Genomic DNA, 22,552 nt, shown 5'->3' with positions numbered 1-22,552 from the left:
CCCTTCTTTGCGCTAGGGGGAGGAGCCTCCCTTTCTCCCTGAGAAGCCAGGTCTCAGGAGGAGAGAAGCTGAAAGTGTGTGGCCTGAGGGCAATCAGAGGTAGGCTCTGAGCCCACCAGAGTCTGGGTGAGGACCTCAAGTTAGACCTAGACAAGTCTTAGCAGCTCTAAGAGGACCCAGGGCCTCCCTCAGTCTCGTTCCCCTCACCTTCCTGCTGCCTCATTGCCGTTCTAGAAGCTCCTGGGCCCTCAGACCCCTAACCCTGTTCTCTCTTCCTCTCTCCCCACCTCCCTCATCACTGTTCTCCTCCCCTTCCTCTGAAAACAGCGCCTAGTGCCACTTTCTCTTCCCCCCAATCCTGGAGTCATCCTCGCAGGCCTGCTCTGCTCAGGAAGAGCCCTAGGTCTGAGGTATTTGGAGGTGAGCCCAAGTGTCTCAGAGAGGGGCCAGGAAGCCCCTGAAAACACATCAGGGGAGGAGGCACAGGACGATGGAGCCACCAAGGCAGTGCTTGTACCCTGATGCCCCAAACGTGGAGGCCAGGAAGGGGGTAGGGAGCCTCATTTTCTCTGGGAGCCATCAGCAAACTCAGGCCTGGATCAGGTGCAGGAAACCATGTTTTTCCGGGAGGAAGTCGAGGCCAGTACTGGGACAGAGCTGAGGGGTTCCAACCCTCCAGAAGGGTTACGGGCGCCAGGCTTGCACCTGCTACCTGGCCATTGCATTGTGGGGGGCATTCAGGCTGGCTTCTGCAAGGAGAGGCTCAGGGCTCTGAGGCTCTTGTTGGGATGGAAGGAGCCTCAAATGTTCAAAGGACTGAGGTCCTGGCACCCCGGACTCTAGGAAGGACTCTGTAGAAGTCAGGAGGAAAGGCCAGCCTGCTGCCAGCCTAGGGTCCTGTTCTTCTTATGGTACAACTGACTACCCAGTTTTCTTTTTCTTCTTCTTTTTATCCCCTCCAGGATTATGGCTTTGGCTTGTTTGTCAGCACTTAGAGTCCACTGATGCTGGCAGCCTTTTTCATATGAAAAAGCCCAGATGAAGCCCCTGCTAAATGCGCTCACTCAAGTTCTTCTCATTCCTCCAGGTCCCAGCACCTCCTGAGCCTTGTACAGTGGGCCAGCTGTGCCCTGAGTTGTGACATCATGCCCAGACGCAAGAATAAGCGCCATTCCTCTGGGAAGTCCCGCCATACCCAGGACCAGGACCAGGCCCAGGCCAGCACAGAGGCCCAGGCCAAGGCCAAAGCCCAGAACAAGACCCAAGCTAAGACCAAGGCCAAGGCCCAGGACCAGCCCCAGGCCCAGACCCAGGCTGAAGCTCGTCATGGCACCACTGGGCGCACCCCAGCAGCAGCAGTGGCTGTGGCAGAGGCAGCAGCTGCAGAAGCAACAGCAGCAAAAGGCAATGATGCCCAGGATGCTCAGGGCAATGCTGGCACCAAGACCTCCAGTGATGCCAGGGCAGCCTCTGGCCCCAAAGGAGCTGAGGCAGGGCCACAGCCCAAAACCACCCCTGTGGGCAGACCCAGCTGTGGAGGAGCTGAGGGAGCTGCCCCCAAGTTGGAAGTGGAGGAGAAGTTCGAGTACGGCCCGCTGTACACAGACCCTGACGCCATGAGCAAGAGGGTGGTTGTGCTGGAGCAGTTCCTGCTGTACAAGTTCCAGCTGAAGCAGCCCATCCTGAAGGCAGAAATGCTGAAGATCTTGGGCTACAGGTACCAAAACCGCTTCCTGGAGATGCTGAAGAAAGCCTCTGAGCGCATTGAGACCCTGTTTGCAGTGCGCGTGCAAGAAGTGGACTCAGTGACCCAAGCCTATGACCTAGTGAGTGAGCTCAAGCTCCCCAACCACGGCAGGGTGTGCCCTGGCAGAGGGCTGCCCAAGTCCGGGCTCCTCATGCATGTCCTGGGCATGATCTTCCTGAAGGGCAACTGCGCCAGCGAGGAAGACATCTGGAGGGTGCTGGGCACCATGCAGGTGTACCCGGGCAGGAAGCACAACATCTACGGGGAGCCCCGCAAGCTCCTCACCAAGGATCTGGTGAGGCTGCAGTACCTGGAGTACCGCCCGGTGCCCAACACTCAGCCCCCCCGCTACCAGTTCCTGTGGGGCCCCAAAGCCCATGCTGAGACCAGCAAGATGAGCGTGCTGCAGTTCATGGCCAAGATCAAGGGCACGGTGCCCAGCTCCTTCTCACCCCAGTACCAAGAGGCTCTGCGTGAGCAGGCAGAGAGAGCCCTGGCCCGGAGCTTAGCTGGCTCCAGGGCCAAGATCTGGGGCATAGCTGGCTCCAGGGCCAAGGCACAGGGCACAGCTGGCTCCAGGGCCAAGGCACAGGGTGCACCTGGCTCCAGCGACAAGGCACAGGGTGCAGCTGGCTCCAGCGCCAAGGCCCGAGCCCTGACAGGCTAGTGCCATGCCTGGTGAAGTAGGGGTGCTGGTTCAGTTCCAAGAGGCCCCTCCAAGCTCCTTCTACCTGGGCACCTGAGAAAGCCCCACAATCACAAAGTTAGATGATGGAAAAAAATAATAAAAGTTAGATGATGGCATAGAGGTAGCCACAACCCAGAGAGCCCTGTTGGTTTTACTCATTCTCGTTCATCTTCCGTGTTTTAAAATTGCCTGTTGTATTCTATAGCTTTCTTAACCCAATCTTAAACCTGGAGACATTCCATCTTAATAAATTGAAGTTGATTGTCCCTGGCATACACTGAGTCTTCTGTACACTAGTGTCTGCCCTAGCTTTTACTGTCTTATTCCAGTACTTTCCCCAGAGAGAAATCCTTGTTTTTTCTGTTTTGAGGGAGCTTACACAGTGTCCTGCAGGCTCAATAATATTGAGGGTTCAGGTCTGACAGGGCAGGGTTTTCGCTGTGTTTCAACAGAGGCAGAACATCCTTATCCTACAGCCTCTCTGGACATTCCTGGCAAGGCTGCCCCACAAAGGTGTGTTTGAGAGAAGCCTCCTTACCGTAAAGTCTTTAAAGTAAGCTAATATGTTGCCATTTTTGATTTTCCTGTCATATGGTAGGGTCTCAATATAGTTGTTGCACTGAAAGACATTTTAAGCCTCTAAGAAATTCCAGCAGAGTGCCAGGGAAGGTTTCTATAATGTGGCCTGATAACTGCTCTTTTATTGAGCATCTACTATGTGACAGTGAATGCAAGGCAACAGTGTTCATCCATATCTTTTCTTACCCACATCTCTTGTCATTCTGGTAGGTGATGCTGCTATGTTGTGTCTGTTGCCTCAGCTAGCAGGTATTTCATCTAATAGCATTTGCTAATACTTTGTCCACATACTTTCATAACTTAATTACAAAGATAATGATACACACATTCTTGTAGCAAAATACTTTTAAAAGGGAGTTGGGTTAAGTGCACAGCAGGTTAAGTGCATGTGGCACAAAGCACAAAGACAGGCAAAAGGATCACGGTTCGAGCCCCCAGCTCCCCACCTGCAGGGGCGTCACTTTACAGGCGGTGAAGCAGGTCTGCAGGTGTCCTTCTCTCCCCCTCTGTTTTCCCCTCCTCTCTCCATTTCTCTCTGTCCTATCTAACAAAGACGATAACAATAAAAACAAGGGAAACAAAAGGGAAAATAAATAAAATAAAAATTTAAAAAATACTTTTAAAAACAGAGATCATTATTACCTGTCTGCCGGTCTCCAAATAAAATTAAGGACCTTCTCATTGCTGAACTAAATCATGATGAGGTGGGTGATATTTTAGGTTGATTCCATGGTTCTTTGCAGACATAGATTGCCATAAAAATTAAGTGTGATTCTCAACATCTATGGGTTCACTAGTCATTGCTTCTTCTGTAACTAATCTGTCGTGATCCAAACCTTTGAGCATTGTCCCTTGGACATTGCAGTCTGCACTACAAAGTTTGTTAGTATTTCCTTATACTTGATGTGTCGCTCTATTTAGCATGTTCCACTTTCCTTCTAGTTTCTTGAACAAGTGGATGTAGCTATAATAACTTGTTTGATGCCACTGTCTACTCATTTATTATATGTGTCATATCTACATTTATTTTCATCAATTGACTTCTCCTTTTAATGGAATTGAAAAGACAGAGTGTGTGAGTTCAGAGTTCCATTCCCCACTGCCATATGGAAGTGCTGGGAATTTAACCTGGGGCCTCTGGGGTCTCTGGGGCCACTGGGGCCTCAGGCATAAGACATCCTTACTCAAAGGCAGCCAGTGTTTCTGCTCTCTGCAGGCATTTATTAGACTAGAGAAGCTGCACTCACATTTGAAAAGGCACCTCCATCTATGAGAACCCCATTCAAGTCCCATCTCAGTGAAATGCTCAGCAAAGTATCTTGTGCATCCCATGACAGGTGAAACTGACACATGAATTTAACCATGCCCAAATGAAAAGCCATCATACATGCCTTTATTTCATATATTTCTCTTTTACTTATTTTTTTCATCACCACCAGGATTGTCGGGGCCCCGTGCTGGCACTATACATCCATTCCCAGTAGACATTCTTTACTTTGTTTTCTTTTCTATTTTCTTTAGAAAGGACAGATATGAATTGAGAGGGTTGTAGGCGATAGTGTGTGTGTGAGAGAGAGAAAGAGAGAAAGAGACCTGCTTCCCTGACCCTGAAGTGTCTCCTCTGTAGGGTAGCTGGGATCAGGGCTCAAACCTGGATCCTAGCACATGTGGAGAAAACTGGAGTTTTTCTTGTTCACTCCCATTTCCAGTCTGGCATATAAGGAGCTTACACTTTGACACATACACACACACACACACACACACACACACACACACACACACACACACACACACACCTACCAACAAAAATAGTTGAACGAATGGAAACTTGCCAACCCCTCTTAGATCTATCTGAGAATTGAGACACCAGGTTAACTGCTACCTGTGAAACTGGAGAGCTAGGCTGGTGGACACAGAAGCTCAGCTCACAAGCAGAAGGCAGTGGATGAATCCAGTGTAACTAGCTGGAGACTTCAGCACACCTCTCTCACCAAATGCAGAAGGCAGAAAATCAGGAAGGGTATAGCTGAACATCACCACTCATTAACTAGATCTAAATGGCATTTTTAGAGAACATAATTATATTGGAAATGACTTCTCTATGGTCACCTAGAACATACATCCAGTAGGTCCAAATTCTGCACCACGAAACACACAGAATCAAAATGAAAGGACAAAACTCACACAAAGTATGATCTCTGACCACAGTGGAATTAAAGTGGAAACCAGTAACAGGATAATTCATGGAAATCTCAAAATAATTAGGCATTGGTGCACGTCTTTATCAACAACATATGGAGAAAAAAAAGTGCTCTCAAAAGAAATCATAAAGATTCTGGACTAAATGAAACGAAAATGAGCTGTGTGCAGTTCTGCAAAAGTTGTGGCATTGATACCATTAGCTGATTATATTAGCAATAAAAATATGGAATATTTTTCATTTTAGCTATGCTTCTAACTTTGACCTAGAAAGAGAATATGAAATTTAATGCCAAGTAAAGAAATAGTAACTCATAGACCAAAAAACAATGGCCTTGAAAATATCAATAGAAAAATAATCAGCAAGATCAAAATCCAAATCTTTGAAAACATAAGAAAGCTGATAAACACTTAGCCAGTTAAAATAAGGAGAGACAACACTGACCAATATAAACAAACAAAAAGTGTATGGGGCAGTGGTCCCGGTGGTAGGGCATCAGATTTATGTGCCTAAGATTCCCAGTTCAACCCCAGCATTGTATCATTGTATGTACTGGAACAGTGCTCTGGATACATATTCTCCAATCCTCTCTCTCTCTCTCTCTCTCTCTCTCTCTCTCTCTCTCCTCCCCTCTCCCTCCCCCTCTCCCTCTCCCTCTCCCTCACCCTCTCCCTCTCCTTCTCCCTCTCTCTGCCTCCATATCTCTCTCCCTATCTCTCTCTCCCTCTCTCTCTCTCTTCCTCTATCTCTCTCATTTGTGATATATAAACATAAAATATTTTAATGGCACATGTTTATGATACAAATGACTGAGATACTGTGCCCTCTTTGTTATGCACACAACCCAGGTTCCAGCCTGACCTCCTCAGAAATAAATAAATCTCTCACTTTAAGTTTAGAATAAAAGAGACAGAGAGAGAGAGAGAGGAGTTCAATGAAAGTGGTGGTGTCCCACAAACAGGAGCCTGAGTGAAAACCTGGTGACTTTGAAATAAAAAAAGAGAGAATAGAGGGACAGGGATTGGTGCATCCTGCTGAATGTCCAGGTGACCATGCTCCAGGACCTGGCTTTTAGCTCCCTACATAGCACCTGTTGGGGGGAAGATTCAGGAGCACTGAAGTAAGGTTGCAGGCTCCTGTCTCTCTCTCTCTCCTGCTCACATCTCAGTATCTCTCTGTCCTATCTATTAAAAGAGAGAAATAAAAAAAAGAATGGCTGACAGGAGGAGTGACTTCATATTACTCAAACCCGCCACTGAAATAACCCTGGTGGAAGAGAGAGAGAGAGAGAGAGAGAGAGAGAGAGAGAGAGAGAGAGAGAAAGAGAGAGAAAGAGAGAGAGAATGACAATCAGAAATTAGCGATTCTCGGGTTCTCGGGGTCGGGTGGTGATACACATGATTAACTGCACATAGTACCAAGCACAAAAGCCTATGAAAGGATTTTGGTTCGAGCCCCTGGATCCTCACCTCCAGGGGTCAGCTTGACAAGTGGTGAAGCAGGTCTGCAGGTGTCTATCTTTCTCTCTCCTTCTCTATCTACCCTCCTCTCTTGATTTCCCTCTGCTCTTTCCAATAAAATGAAAAAAGAAGGCTGCCAAAAACAGTGGATTCATAGAGCCAGTAGCAATGGATTCATAGTGCAGGCATGGAGCCCCAGCAATAATGCTAGATGCTTGGTCCAGGAAGTGGCACCATGAGGTCTTGAGTTCAATCCCTGGCAGTACATGTACCACAGTGATGTATGGTTCTTTCTCTCTCTCCCTTATCTATTTCATGAATAAATAATTTTTTTAAAAATGTAAACAAAATAATGCTAGAGGCAAGAAAAAACAATTCTCATTAAATAAAAGTGTGGAGAGGGAGTCGAGCGGTAGCACAGCGGGTTAACGGCAGGCAGCACAAAACACAAGGACTGGCGGAAGGATCCGGGTTCAAGACCCCGGCTCCCCACCTGAAGGGGAGCTGCTTCACAAGCGATGAAGCAGGTCTGCAGGTGTCTATCTTTCTCTCCCCCCTCTGTCTTCCCCTCCTATCTCCATTTCTCTCTTTCCTATGCAACAATGACAGTAATAAAAACAATAAGTATAATATTAAAAAACAACAAGTGTAACAAAAAGGGAATAAATAAATATTTTTAAAAAAAGTTTTAAAAGTGTGGAAAATGTAGCTGTATGAGGAAGATTCGAAAATTATGAAAAAGAATTACCAATGTATCAAAGAAAAAAATGTCAGGCAAGGAGAAATACCACCTAAACAAGAAATCCACGTAAAAAAAAAAAACCCAAAGAATATTTTTTAGCTTTCTTTATTAGTGATTGAATATTTATTTACAGAACTATGAGATAACACAGGTACAATTCTGCACACCCCCACCACCGGAGCTCTGCATCCCCATTCCCTCCATTAGTTCCCTGCAGTAGTTTTCTCAAGGGCACAGACTTGGGTTGACTATTATCTCTATAACTGTCTATATTTATATATATTTGCCTATGTTTGCTATAGTCCTCCCTTCTTTTCCTTTCTAAGTCATACCAACACCTGTTATTATTTCTGAATGTCCTTTCTTGTATCCTCTTTTCTCTCTGGGTCCTGATGGAATTGGATTTCAGACCCCTCTGGTGATCTTCCCCTAATATATCTCTTCCTCTGAGAGTATGGACCAAAATTCTATATGGAGTGCAGAAGGTGAGATTTCTGGCTTCTATAATTGCTTCTCCGCTAGACATGGCTGTTGGCAGGTCGATCCATACTTCCAACCAGTTTCTATGTTTCCCTAGTGGGGTAGGGCCCTGGAGAGGTGAAGTTCCAGGATACATGGGGGAGGTCGTCTTCCCAGGGAAGTTAGGATGGAAGCATAGTAGCACCTGGATTTGTTGGCTGAAAGGCTATGAGATATAAAGCCAGACAAAATGTTTAAGGGGGTCAGACAGTAGTGCAGCGGGTTGAGCACATATGGCACGAAGCACAGACTGCTGTAAGGATACTGGTTGGAACCCTGGGCTCCCCACCAGCAGGGAGGTCACTTTAGAAGCTGTGAAGCAAGTCTGCAGTTGTCTATCTTTCTCTCCCCTTCTGTCTTCCCCTCCTCTCTCCATTTCTCTCTATCCTATCCAACAACAACTACATCAATGACAACAGGAATAATAACCACAACAGTGATTACAAAAATAAGGGCAACAAAAAGGAAAAAAAGATAGCTTCCAGGAACAGTGGATTCATGGAGAAGCACTAATCCCCAGCAATTCTTCTCTGTGATTCCTTGACTTCAACCAAACTGCTACTGGTGCTTCCATCCCACATTATGCTGTTATTGAAATCCGACTGTGGACTGTAACCAGAGAGACCAGCCTGAGAAGTCAACCTTGTAACTCTTGAAATCTGGTGAGACCTTTCCTAACACATGGGACTACCTACATCCCAGGTAGAGGGTACGTCATTTAACTAAGTAGCAGATACCAGATTAGGCTAGAGGTTTAGGGTACTGGATACAGGAGTACACGTATCCATGAACAAGGGGCAATCATATAATTCAAAGTCAAAGTGCTCAATAATGTTTGAAGTGTCTAAAGAAGGCATCATAAATTCTGTAATTGATTGGATTTAGACCAAATTAGCAGGACGGCCTAGCAGAAAGGCCCCCAGAAGACAGATGCCCAAAACCTAACCCTGGTTGGGCTCAACAAATGATAAGCAATGCCTAAACAACTGAGAGAAAAATCTCAGATAATCAGATAAAGAAAGGACTACAAAAGTTGGATAAGGGCAAGAGGCTGGCCCACCTAATGAAGGCCTGTTTGATTAATATCACATCACTTGATCATCTGGGGCTCTAGTTAGGGAATCCTTGGATTCCCATACACATTTGATGGGCCTTGACCTCTAAAGAGTCCCTCTCTCCACTACCACTGGTCGCTTCCATAAGGAACAGCATTTGGGGGCCCCTCTCAGGATCTTGGCTCTACCATACGCAACGACAGCAGGGAGAGCCCCAGTTTCTGAAGGGAGGCTGGGGGTATCCTGCCCTTCCACTTGAAAAGACTGGTCCTGAAGTGAGTGAAGCCTGCAATGTTCCTCAGGTGTGACTGTGAGCTATAAGCTCAGACCAATAGGGACTTAGAAGTTACACAGGCTCTGATGCTAAATGTGAATATGCATTTACATCAGGGCCCTGGAACAAGTGGATGGAGGTAAATAGTTAATTTTAGTTACAGATTTTTTTTTAATAAAAATGGGAGCTACTCCCTGCCCTAATCCAACTTTCTAGCCCTTTCCTCTACTCTGACACCATTCTCTCAGACAATATTGTCATCCAACCTCAGGCTAGCTGCCAAATTCAAGCAAAACTACTATTGTAGTGTGCTCCCAGGAACAGGTCTGAAATGGTTCTCCTAGCTTTCTTCTACCCTAAAATCCCTAATCTCATCACTCTGACCCTATGTTTTGGTTCCTGTACATTAACCATCTTGTCTCAACTTAGGTCATGCCACCTTCCAGACACCAAGTTACAGATACTCCACCCTGACTTCTCTGGGCAGATGACCTCACCAGTGTGTCCTGGACCCTTGCCATCTCCAGAGCTCTGGTCCACTAGGGATAGACAGAAACAGGCTTGGGGTAAGGATCAGCCTGTCAACATCCATGTTAAGCAGAGAAGCAGCTACAGAAGCCAGAACTCCTACCTTCTGCTCCCCATAAACAACCTTGATCCATACTCCCAGCGGGGGAGAAGTGATAGGATGAAGATAAGAGGGCTCTGCATTCCAGCTCCATAAGGAGAGAGAGAGAGAGAGAGAGAGAGAGAGAGAGAGAGAGAGAGAGAGAGAGAGAGAAGGAAAAGGAGAGGGACAAATGGAGGTAGCTATGATGTCATGTGTGGCTTAGAGGGGAAGAGAGGAGTGAATCAGGAAAAGAAGGGGCAACTATGTGTAAATGTGGACAGATAGCTGTAGAGATGATGGTTGGCTCATGTCTAAAACTTTAGGGGAACTGGTGGATTGCAGTGGGGAGAGTGAAGATTCAGCACTCTGGTGGTGGGAATGGTGTGGATTGAAACCCCGGTCAAGATGTAGTTTCATGATATAAAAACGTAGATAATAAATAAATAAATTGTCTCCATAATAAACTTTGTGAAAAATCTGCACTATTTTCTTGTTCTACAAAACCAATTAACATGGTTTGGAATAGGATTTCTCAACCAATAGTGAAGAAACACACTGGGAAATAGTTTAGAATACAAAGTGTTGAATACAGTATAGTCTTATTAACTCAAATGTTCTCTTATTCCTTTGACTGTGTTTGTCACAATCCATGGCATATACCCATATTTACATAGGTTCAACAAACTGTGTAAGAATCAGTAGTGCTGATAATAAATCTTGACATCCTGTTGAATTCATATATCATTCCACTGTCATTTACTGAGCATTGTCATTTTAGAGGCTCCAATATTTCTCGACATGGTATGGCAAAGAGTGGAAAGTTCAGGTGTGAAAGCCCTGCCCACCCTGGCATCACCAAGACAGCTGGGCATGGTTGCCATGACATGCCATCATCAGATCCACCTATGGTATCACAAGGCAGTGAGGGACTTGGGCCACTGCACTTGGGCCTGTGGGGAGCAGAAGGCATTTGTCCCAGGAAAAGCTGTTACCCTGAGTACAAGAGACACTCACCCCATAACTCTGTGAGCATCAGAGGATTCATTACTCACTGCTGACTCCAGGAGACCAAGAGAAGGTAAATTAGATGACCGGGACCCCAGGGTGTAGCTGGGTTTCTGGGAGAGGCAGACCTGTGGGGCAGGGAGGGAGGAATGTCAGACAGTGACAGGGGAACAAAGAAAGGATGGAGGGAACATCCACCACTGTGGAGAGGGAGGGAGGGGAGAGAGAGAGAGAGAGAGAGAGAGAGAGAGAGAGAGAGAGGAGCCTGGCCAGCTTTCAGTCTCAAAGACCCAGAGTAGGATAGCAAGCCTGCAGCCCACACTGGCATCCAGAGGGCCCATGGGAGGAGAGAGCCTTAATCTGAAGGGCCACAAACTATTCCTGGAAAGGGTGGGAGTGTCAGCCTTGTGGACATCTCACTAAGGACCCTAAGAGAGGTCTGAGGACCCAAAGAGGCCGGACTGAAAACTCCCCACTAAGCCATTAGTCCAGGGCACCTGCACAGCTTGATAGACTGAGAAACCCCATCATGGTATCTCATGTGCAGGGAGTTTTGTGAGTCACTTGACAGCAGCAGGGGAGGGACCAGGGACCCCCTCCAGCTAGCTTGATACTCTTGAGTGTGAAATGAGACTCCTCAGCCTGGATGACTATCAGGCCTGCTGCCATCCCAGAATGCCCAAGGCAGGGCTGGCTGGATGAGCTTATGCTCACACTATGAGGTCATAGGCTCAGGGCTGGGGCTGGGGGGGGAGGGGTGAACAGGACAGCAGGCTCCCTGTGGGTCCCTAGAGCAGTGCCCTGCCCTTGCAAGCCCCCCCCCCCAGCCTTGTAGGAATGTAGGAATGCAGTATGCCTGCCTCAGAGCCAGGCAGGTGTTTCCAGGCTGAAGTGCTCATGGCATTCCTGTTCCCCTCCAGTGCTGAGGGCCACCTGCACAGCATCTAACAACAGCTGGCCACCAGGCCTCCATGCCTCGAAGCCATAAAAATAAAAAAACTCACAGTCACAAGAAACATCACCGTGCCCACGGTGAGCACAAGAAACATCGGAATGAGCAGATGATACTGGCTGAAGAGGAGGAAGACTCCCTCCTGTCACCAGTGGAGGACACGCCCCCAAACTCTCCATCGAATGGGTCACCCTCAGAGGTCCAGTATGCCTCTTCATCATCAGCATCTGTAATTACACTTGCTTCCTTTCTGTCAGACGATTTAGTCATCTCTGATGATGAGGAGGAGGGGGAGGAAGAGCAGGATGAGGAAGAGGATGAGGATGACTATGCCGATGATGGCGATGACCCCATAGAGTCCGACACTGAGTACAGTTCCAACCAGGGCAGGTCATTCAGTGAAGCTATGGAAATGGAGGCTAAGCTGTTAGAGCAGTTCATGCTACACAGTTATCAGCTGAAACAGCACAGCATGCTGGAAGACATGCAGAGAATGGTGAACCCAGCTTTTGCAGCTTACTTTGATGACATCTTAATGATAGCCTCTGAACACACTGAGACGCATTTTGCCATGCACGTTGAGGAGATAGATCCTGTGCTCCATGCCTATGACCTGGTGACTCAGCTGCAGCTTCCATATAACGGCAGGGTGCACCCCGGCTGCGGACTGCCCAAGACCGGACTGCTCATGTACGTCCTGGGGCTCATCTTCACCAAGGGTAGTCATGCCACCGAAGAGGAGATATGGGCGTTTCTGAGCATGATGAGCATCTACCCCGGCCAGAAACACCACATTTATGGGGAGCCCCACAAGCTCCTCACACAAGACCTGGTGCAGCTGCAGTACCTGGAGTACCACCCCCCGTGCCCCACACCCAGCCCCGCCGCTACCAGTTCCTGGGGGGCCCCAAAGCCCAGGCTGAGATCCGCAAAATGAGGGTCCTGGAGTTTATCGCAAAGGTTAATGGCAAAGAGCCAACCGATTACCTGGCCCAATACCAAGAAGCTGTCCAAGATGAGCAGGCCAGAACCCAGGCTCAAGTTGCCGCCAGGGCTGCCTGCACATCTAACACCAGGATGTGTCCCTATGCCTGGGCACAACCTGCTACCACACTGGTCATGTCACCGGGTTCTCTCTAGTGCTCAAGAAATGTCATTCAACCCAAACACTCAATTTGATGGTGATAATGAAATTAAAATTTCATAAGCAAACTTTGCTGTTCACCGTTTTAGTCTTTCACAATAATCATATACTTAGCCTCCTACAGAGCATGAGATACTAAACCTGAGCAGGTCAGACTCGCCCTCACGCCCATATTACTTCTCCAAACTCCTCTGGAGCACCTGCTAGGTGGAGGGCTCAGCTTATAACAGGGGGCTGAGAAATAGAACGGGCCTCTGTGCACAGAACCAGGGAACTGAGGAGCTGCAAACAGGAAGGAAGGAATGGGGACAGCTCCAGTGAGAAAGGGGTGCTCCAGGAGCGAGACAAACCATGTCCATTCCCTGAAGCAATGAAATGCTATTTGGGAAACAAAGTCAGAGGAGGAAGAGATGGATAGTAAATGGTGAAACAGCGATGATGACCTTTTTCTTTTCTTTTTTTCTTTCGCCTACAGGGTTATCACTGGCGCTGGTGCCTGCACTAGGAATCCACTGCTCCTTGCAGCCATTTCTCCTTTTTTTTTTTTAATTGGCTGGCACAGAGAGAAATGAAGGGGGAGGGGTAGTTAGAGGGGGAAAGAAAGGTAGAAACCTGCAGACCCACTTCAGTGCTTGAGAAATTTCCTTCCCGCAGGTGGGGAGCCAAGGGTTCAGGTCCTTTTGTCTCATACGATGGGGGCTTAACCAGGTGTGCTGCCAGCCAGCCCTCAGAGGTGACCTTTTCCTAATGTTATTTCTGAGGCATCACCTCTCAGGTTGGCCTTTGCAGAGAGGGCAGAGAGAAAGAGACACGAGAAACAGATATGGACATGTAAACACATCAGAGGAAAAAGGCTTCCTTCAATGAGATGTGAGTCAGTTTCCACAGGTATAAAATCACTTCAAATGGGAGTTACTTAAGACTGTAAGCTTAGGTGGTAAAGAAGCATTTGATCAGTGTTTTTTTGTCTTTGTTGTCTCCCTTGAAACATCAGACCTCTTACTTTCATCCTGCCAATCTGTCAGGGCAGTGGGACCCAGACACTTTCTGTGTTTGATTTGCAGAATGACCACAGCAGGTTGGCAGGCAAATGGCATTTTCCCCCAAGCCATTCCTTATAGGGACAGGAGGGGTGGAGACAGAATGATTGACAGCTGAGAGCAAAGCCACGCCCTGGTCCACTAGGCATCCTGCATGGCCTCCCCAAGCCCTCTGACCACTGAGACAGTCCAGACCAGGGCTCAGGGAGCTTTCAGGAAGGGAGGGCCTTGAAGAACCATCAGGGACCAAGGCTCTAAAGGAGTGAGACTGAGGTTCACTGAGTGAACCCCAAGGGCGGCTCCACCCCTGCACAGAGGGGGCGCCAGACATGCGCCCTTGCTCTACTTCCAAGAGACCCCTTCTTTGCGCGAGTGGGAGGAGCCTTCCTTTTTCGCTGAGAATCCAGGTCTCACGAGGTGTGAAGCTGAAAGTGTGCGGCCTGAGGGCAACCAGAGGTAGGCTCTGAGCCCACCAGAGTCTGGGTGAGGACCCCAAGTTAGACCTAGACAATTCTTAGTAGCTCTAAGAGAACCTAAGACCTCCCTCAGTCTCGTTCCCCTCACTTTCCTGCTGCCTCATTGCCGCCATGGAAGCCCCTGGGCCCTCAGACCCCTAACCCTGTTCTCTCTTCCTCTCTCCCCACTTCCCTCATCATTGTTCTCCTCCCCTTCCTCTGAATGGAGCCCCTAGTGCTACTTTCTCTTTCCCCCAATCCGGGAACCCTCCTCACAAGCCAACTCTGCTCAGGATGAGCCCTAGGTCTGAGATATTTGGAGGTGATCCTAAGTGTCTCAGAGAGGGGCCAGGAAGCCCCTTCAAAGGCGTCAGGGGAAGAGGCAGAGGATGATGGAGCCACCAAGGCAGTGCTTGTACTTTGATGCCCCAAACATGGAGGCCGGGAAGGGGGCAGGGAGCCTCCTTTCCTCTGAGATCCATCAGCAAACTCAGGCCTGGATCAGGGGCAGGAAACCATGTCTGTCTGGGAGGAAATCGAGGTCAATACTGGGACAGAGCTGAGGGGCTCCAACCCTCCAGAAGGGTTACGGGCACCAGGCTTGCACCTGCTACCTGGCCATTGCATTGTGGGGGGCATTCAGGCTGGCTTCTGCAAGGAGAGGCTCAGGGCTCTGAGGCTCTTGTTGGGATGGAAGGAGCCTCAAATGTTCAAAGGACTGAGGTCCTGGCACCCCGGACTCTAGGAAGGACTCTGTAGAAGTCAGGAGGAAAGGCCAGCCTGCTGCCAGCCTAGGGTCCTGTTCTTCTTATGGTACAACTGACTACCCAGTTTTCTTTTTCTCCTTTTTCCTTTTTTCCCCTCCAGGGTTATGGTTGTGGCTTGGTGTCAGCACTAAGAGTCCACTGATCCTGGCAGCCTTTTTCATATATATATATATATATATATATATATATATATATATATATATATATATATATATATGGAGAGAGAGAGAGAGAGAGAGAGAGGTTGAGAGGAGGGAGAGAAAGAGAGACAGCCGCAGACTTGCTTCACGGCTTGTGAAGCAACCCCTACTCCAAACACACATAGACATGGCATCCCCGGGCCTTGAACCACTATTCTTAAGCAGTGCCTTGCAATTCATACTATGTGCCCTTCATTCCGTGTGCCACCTCTGGCCCCAATTTTTCTTTCTTTCTCTCTTTCTTTTTCTTTCTTTCCTTCATTATTTCTTTTATTATTATTATTTTGCCTCCAGGGTTATAGCTGGGGCTGGGTGCCTGCACTACAAATCCACTGCTTCTGGAGGACTTTTTTTCCATTTTTATTGCCCTTGTTGTTATTATTGTTATTGCTGTTGTTGGACAGGACAGAGAGAAATCAAGAGAGTAAGGGAAGAGAGAGAGAGAGAAAGACACCTGGTCACCCTTTTTCTTTCTTTCTTTCTTTCTTTCTTCCTTCCTTCCTTTCTTGTCCTAATCTTTTTTAAATTGATTAAATAGTGATTTATAAGTTATTAGGAGTGTATATTAACACCGTTCCCACCACCAAAGGGCTGTCCCCCAACCTCCACACCCTTGTAGTGAAGCTATAAATCTACCCTCTCACACCACCCAGAATTTTTTTACTTTGTTGAGATACTCCAAACTTAGTAAATTTCTACATTATTTTTCCCTGTCTGTTCTTCTCTCTCAATATCTGTTCATGAGTGGGATCATCCCATACTTGTCTTTCTCTGACTTACCTCACTTAATATGATTCCTTCTAGCTCCATACAAGATGGGTCAGAGAAGCTGAGTTCATTATTCTTTTTTTATAAATATTTATTTATTTATTCCCTTTTGTTGCCCTTGTTGTTTTATTGTTGTAGTTATAGTTCGTTGTTGGATAGGACAGAGAGAAATGGAGAGAGGAGGGGAAGACAGAAAGGGGGAGAGAAAGACAGACACCTGCCTACCTGCTTCACCACCTGTGAAATGACTCCCCTGCAGGTGGGGAGCCCGGGGCTCCAACCGAGATCCTTATGGTGGTCCTTGCGCTTTGTGCCACTTGCGCTTAAACCTCTGCGCCACCACCCAACTCCCGAGTTCATTATTCTTAATAGCTGAATGGTATCCCATTGAGTTTATATACCACAACTCCTGCCCCTTCCCTTCCTTTCCCTTCCTTTCCCTTCCTTTCCCTTCCTTTCCCTTCCTTTCCCTTCCTTTCCCTTCCCTTCCCTTCCCTTCCCTTCCCTTCCCTTCCCTTCCCTTCCCTTCCCTTCCCTTCCCTTCCCTTCCCTTCCCTTTCCTTCTTTTTTGTCTGTCAGAATTATCTGGGGCTCAGTGCCTGCAGGGATCTAATTAACTCCTGTGGCCATAGTTTTTACAGAGGGTAATAGACTGAAAGTAAGAGAAAGGGGAGAAATGGGAGAGAAGACATTCTCAGCACTACTCCATCAGTCGTGAAGGTTCCTCCCCTACAGTGTAGACTTGGGGCTTAAACCAGGATCCTCATGCATGGTTATGTATGTTCTCTACCTGTACCCACCACCCAGCCCCTAGTTTTACCTAATTCTCCTCAAAAGCAGTATCTTGCATGGTAGATAGCATAATGGCTATGCAAACAGACTCTGATGCTGAGGCTTCAAAGTCTCAGGTTCAGTCCCTCTCACCACCATAAGCCAGAGTTAGTCAGTGCTCTGGTTAAAAGAATTAATTAATAAGTAGTATCTTGCAAAGACATTATATAGATAACACCATCAAACTTATAATACAGAAAATAAACACTTAGGTCCCAGCGTTGGTGCATGGGGTTAAGCACACAGACTGTGTAGCACAAAGACCCACACAAGGATCTGGGTTCCAGCCCCCAGCTCCCTACCAGCATCTGCGCAGGTGGGGTTGGGGACACTTCACAAGCGGTGAAGCAGGTCTTCAGGTGTCTCTCTTTCTCTCTCCCTCTCTATTTTCCCTTCCACCCTCAATTTCTCTCTATACTATCCAAATTAATCAAAAAATGGCCACAAAAACAGTGGACTCAGTGCAGACACCAAGCCCCAGCCATAACCTTGGGTGCAAAAATAAATAAATAAATAAACCCAAATTTTAATATAATATCACATACAGGATCTGGACTTTGATATCATCCAAAAAGTTCACTTCAATCTCAAGAATTCATCTTGTTACCCTTTAATAGCTCCATGTCTGCTTCTGCCTATCCTATTCCCTTTCCGTTCCCTTCAAGCTATTAATATGGTCTCCATTTCTATAAGTTTGTCATTTCTAAGATGTCATAACACCATATAAATAGAGCCATATATTTCTATGTAAATTTTGGCTTAGACTTTTTCCAGTGTGATTCTGTTTTGTAATTTTATTTTTATTATACTTATCAGTGAGAGACAGAGAGAAAGAGAAAGAGAGAGAGAGAGAGAGAGAGAGTCAGAGTCAGACCTAGAGCATCACCGAGACATGTGCAAAGCCAGGGATTGAACTTGGGACCTCATGCATGAGAGTCCTAAGGTTTTTTCCACTGTACAACCTCTTGGGTCGCCCATTGTGTTTCTATAGAGCTCATTCCAAGTGCCTTACATTGTTGTATAGATTTCCATGGTGTGGAGAACCTGTATTTATTTCTCCATTGGCTGGCTTCTTCAAGAATATCAGAGTTGTTTGAAATTTTTGTCTAGTAGCAATAAACCTGCTGTCACATTCATGAGCACATGCTTGTTTGAACACAAGTTATCATTTGGCTGGGGAATGCCCAGGTGTACAACTGTGGACTGTATGACAGTTATAGATTTAACTTAAAAATTATTTATATTTATTTATTTATCTTTCCTTTTGTTGCCCTTGCTGTTTCTTATTGTTTTAGTTATTCTTGTTGTTATTGATGTCGTTGTTATTGTTGTCCTTGTTGGACAGACAGAGAAATGGAGAGAGCAGGGGAAGACAGAGAGGGGGAGAGAAAGATAGATACCTGCAGATCTGCTTCACTGCCTGTGAAGCGACTCCCCTGCAGGTGGGGAGCCTGGGGCTCGAACCAGGATCCTTATGCCGGTCCTTGTGCTTCGCGCCATGTGCACTTAACCTGCTGTGCTACTGCCCAACTCCATATATTTAACTTTTTAAAACAAGCATCAAAGAGTTTTTAATAATGATGTGACATTTGACATTGTCACAATTATAGTATGAGTGACACAGTTCCTTTTCTAGTCTTATCAGCATTTGTTTTTCTTATAACTTAATTTTTTCCTGAAAATAAACATTCTCCTAAGTGTGTAGGAACACATAATAGTCTTAAGTTGCATTTCTCTAATTGTTTCTGTTATTGGACATCTGCCCACATGCTTAAATATTATCTGCATATGGTTTTTGGTCAAATTGCTCTACATATTTTGCCAGTTTTCTAATGAGATCATTATTTTTTTCTTATTTTCTTTGACTGCCTGCAAGATTATTGCTGGAAATTTTTGCTTTCACAACAAATTCACTGCTCCTGCAGGTTACATTTGTTCTTTTTCTTTGATAGGACAGAGAATAATTGAGAGGGGACAGAAATATAGAAATGGAGAGTGAAGGGGAGACACCTGGAGCACTGCATGTGGGGAGCAGGGGCTTGAAACCAGGCCCTTGCACATTGTAACATGTGCATTCACCTGGGTGCACCACCACCTGGCCCCAGATCATTTCTTTTATTTTTATGAACTATGAAGTTTGATATTTAAAAACAGTCTTTTAAGAATTAATTTATAAGTTAGTAGGAGTGTATATTAACACCTTTCCCACCACCAAAGGTCTGTGTCCCCACCCCCACCCTCACTCCCTATAGTGAAGCTAAAAATCTATCCTCTTCCCCCATCCAGAGTATTTTTATACATGGTATGTAAATAATGTTTTCCAGTCTCTAATTTGTTGGTTTTTTTCCCCTCTTAATATGGTATCTTGTAAAAGCAAAATGTCTAATTTTGACAACTTTTGGTGTCACTAAAGTACATTGCAGGTATGGAAGGGAGTGAGTCTGAGTTCAACTAAAGGCACTGCTGACCCTCTAGGATTGGAGATTATTCTGTTAACTCATAAGAGGACAGTTAATCCCCCTCCCCCCCAGGGAGTACCAAGGAGATCCCCATAGGCCCACTGTGGAGGCATAGCACCTCCACTGCTCTGTGGAGCCCCAGGGTCAGCTCATTTCGAATGGGCCCCAGGCTGAGCAGTGGGAAGAGGTTCTTGGACAGACACATTCACATGCCTGAGGTCCTAGGCAGCCCTCCTGATTACATGTGTGTGTGAAGCTCCCCACTGTGTAAATCACAATGGTGATGTTCAGTAAACAGCCTAAGTTAATAGTCCCTCCCACAATCTCAGTCCTGGGTGACCATGAGCAGGTGAGGAAACCCCTGGTGGCTCTCAGATAGTCTCAGAAGAAGCAGCAGGAAGTGAGGAGTCCAAGCCTAAGGGCAAGGATAGCTCACTCCCCACTGAAGAGTCCCACAGGGCTGAGCTTCCCTGGGTGTGCTGAGCTCTTAGGTGGAACCAGTCCTCACTGTTGTTCACCCAAGAGGGGCAAACTTGAGGTGAAGGGCAGCTTCACTTCTGCTCAGCAGAGGGACACAGGCACCTCCTGGATGCCAGCAGGGCCCTGAATGAGAAAGAAAGACTCAAGCTACTCAGGAAAGAGGTATCTCCAGATCTCTCTGTGGGACAGAGCCAAAGGCATCTCTGCATTCCCCTCTGGGGTTTGGGAAGGTACTTGGCTCTGGTGGGACTGGTACTGGCAGGTGTTGAAACTTTACTTAAAAGGGGGTTGTAGGGGCTTGGAGCTTAAGGATTCACAGCGGAGAGCTGGGAACTGGTTTAAATAATACAAGGTTGATTAGGGTGAAACAAGTAAAAGGCAAAATAAGCAATTATTCAAGGGTTAAGGGTATGCTACGTCCATAAAATCTGAGTATAGCTATCAAAAGTTTACTCCCATAAGATAAACAATTATCAGCTCTGGTAAAAGTTGCTCACGGCTGTAGAGAGGTCTAAAAGTTTACCAGGTAGTACAGTCACATGTGTTCAGTTCCCAGGAGAAGTAGCCATGGCGGAAACCTGGAGCACCTCTGTGAGTTGCTTCTGACCAGGGGAAGAAGCAGAAGCCAAAGAGAGTGACCTGCTCCAAGTTCATGCCTTTTATACATTCCCTTCTCTGTGTGTCCTGCCTCAGGCTGACTTCACTCATATGCTAATAGTCCTGAACTCCTGTTGGGCTCACAATAGTCAGGGAAGCAGCCAGAGGGCCCAGGACCTCCTCTGGGTGCACACCATGGTCCTGCTTGAGAGCAAAGGGGCACAACCCCCAGAACAGAGCCTCTCACTAAAGCCTGCTGTCTCCAGGCCTGGCAGCTGGCAGCTGGAAGACCTGTCCCAGATGGCAAACATTCTAGGGGGCCCATGTAGCAGGGGGCACAGGAGGCTGGAGGGTCCTGGGTCAGGGCCCTGAGGAATGGTCAGAATGGGTCTTGGGTAAAGCCCAGAGGAAGACCCTGCTGAAGGCGCTTACTCAGGTTCTTCTCATTCCTCCAGGTCCCAGCAACTCCCGAGCCTTGTACAGTGGGCCAGCTGTGCCCTGAGTTGTGACATCATGCCCAGACGCAAGAATAAGCGCCATTCCTCTGGGAAGTCCCGCCATACCCAGGACCAGGACCAGGCCCAGGCCAGCACAGAGGCCCAGGCCAAGGCCAAAGCCCAGAACAAGACCCAAGCTAAGACCAAGGCCAAGGCCCAGGACCAGCCCCAGGTCCAGGCCCAGGCTGACACTTGTCATGGCGCCACTGGGCACACCCCAGCAGCAGCAGTGGCTATGGCAGAGGCAGCAGCTGCAGAAGCAACAGCAGCAAAAGGCAATGATGCCCAGGATGCTCAGGGCAATGCTGGCACCAAGACCTCCAGTGATGCCAGGGCAGCCTCTGGCCCCAAAGGAGATGAGGCAGAGCCACAGCCCAAAACCACCCCTGTGGGCAGACCCAGCTGTGGAACTGAGGAAGCTGCCCCAAAGTTGGAAGTGGAGGAGAAGTTTGAGTATGGCCCTCTGCACACAGACCCCGACGCCATGAACAAGAGGGTGGTTGTGCTGGAGCAGTTCCTGCTGTACAAGTTCAAGATGAAGCAGCCCATCCTGAAGGCAGAAATGCTGAAGGTCTTGGGCCTCAGGTACCAAAGCCACTTCCTGGAGATGCTGAAGAAAGCCTCTGAGCGCATTGAGACCCTGTTTGCAGTGCGCGTGCAAGAAGTGGACTCAGTGACCCAAGCTTATGACCTGGTGGGCGATCTCAAGCTCCCCAACCAGGGCAGGGTGTGCCCTGGCAGAGGGCTGCCCAAGTCCGGGCTCCTCATGCATGTCTTGGGCATGATCTTCCTGAAGGGCAACTGCGCCAGCGAGGACGACATCTGGAAGCTGCTGGGCACCATGCAGGTGTACCCAGGCAGGAAGCACAACATCTACGGGGAGCCCCGCAAGCTCCTCACCAAGGATCTTGTGAGGCTGCAGTACCTGGAGTACTGCCCGGTGCCCCATACTCAGCCCCCCCGCTACCAGTTCCTGTGGGGTCCCAAAGCCCATGCCGAGACCAGCAAGATGAGCGTGCTGCAGTTCATGGCCAAGATCAAGGGCACGGTGCCCAGCTCCTTCTCACCCCAGTACCAAGAGGCTCTGCGTGAGCAGGCAGAGAGAGCCCTGGCCCGGAGAGTAGCTGGCTCCAGGGCCAAGGTGCAGGGCGCAGCTGGCTCCAAGGCCAAGGCCCAGGGCGCAGCTGGCTCCAGGGCCAAGGTGCAGGGCGCAGCTGGCTCCAAGGCCAAGGCGCAGGGCGCAGCTGGCTCCAAGGCCAAGGCGCAGGGCGCAGCTGGCTCCAAGGCCAAGGCGCAGGGCGCAGCTGGCTCCAAGGCCAAGGCGCAGGGCGCAGCTGGCTCCAAGGCCAAGGCGCAGGGCGCAGCTGGCTCCAGGGGCAAGGCGCAGAGTGCAGCTGGCTCCAGGGCCAAGGCACAGGGCGCAGCTGGCTCCAGGGCCAAGGCGCAGGGGCAGCCGGCTCCAGGGCCAAGGCCCAAGCCCTGA

General features: G+C 48.1%; 1 protein-coding gene across 1 annotated transcript in view; it reads left to right on the top strand.

The window, feature by feature from the left end:
• LOC103127160 (uncharacterized) overlaps positions 1–22,552 on the top strand; it is a 26,086-nt gene extending 3,534 nt beyond the window's left edge. Inside the window, exons 2-5 of the mRNA XM_060184078.1 lie at positions 1,088–2,409; positions 12,188–12,663; positions 12,711–12,910; positions 21,028–22,552. Of these exons, the coding sequence (XP_060040061.1) occupies positions 1,146–2,409; positions 12,188–12,663; positions 12,711–12,910; positions 21,028–22,552 (3,465 nt within the window). The 5' untranslated portion in view covers positions 1,088–1,145. The remainder of the gene's footprint in view (positions 1–1,087; positions 2,410–12,187; positions 12,664–12,710; positions 12,911–21,027) is intronic.

This window comes from Erinaceus europaeus, unplaced genomic scaffold (assembly GCF_950295315.1).
Source record: "Erinaceus europaeus unplaced genomic scaffold, mEriEur2.1 scaffold_288, whole genome shotgun sequence".
NCBI classification, from domain to species: Eukaryota; Metazoa; Chordata; class Mammalia; order Eulipotyphla; family Erinaceidae; genus Erinaceus; species Erinaceus europaeus.
Note: the sequence above shows the minus strand (reverse complement) of the source record. Positions and strands in the feature narration are given on the sequence as shown.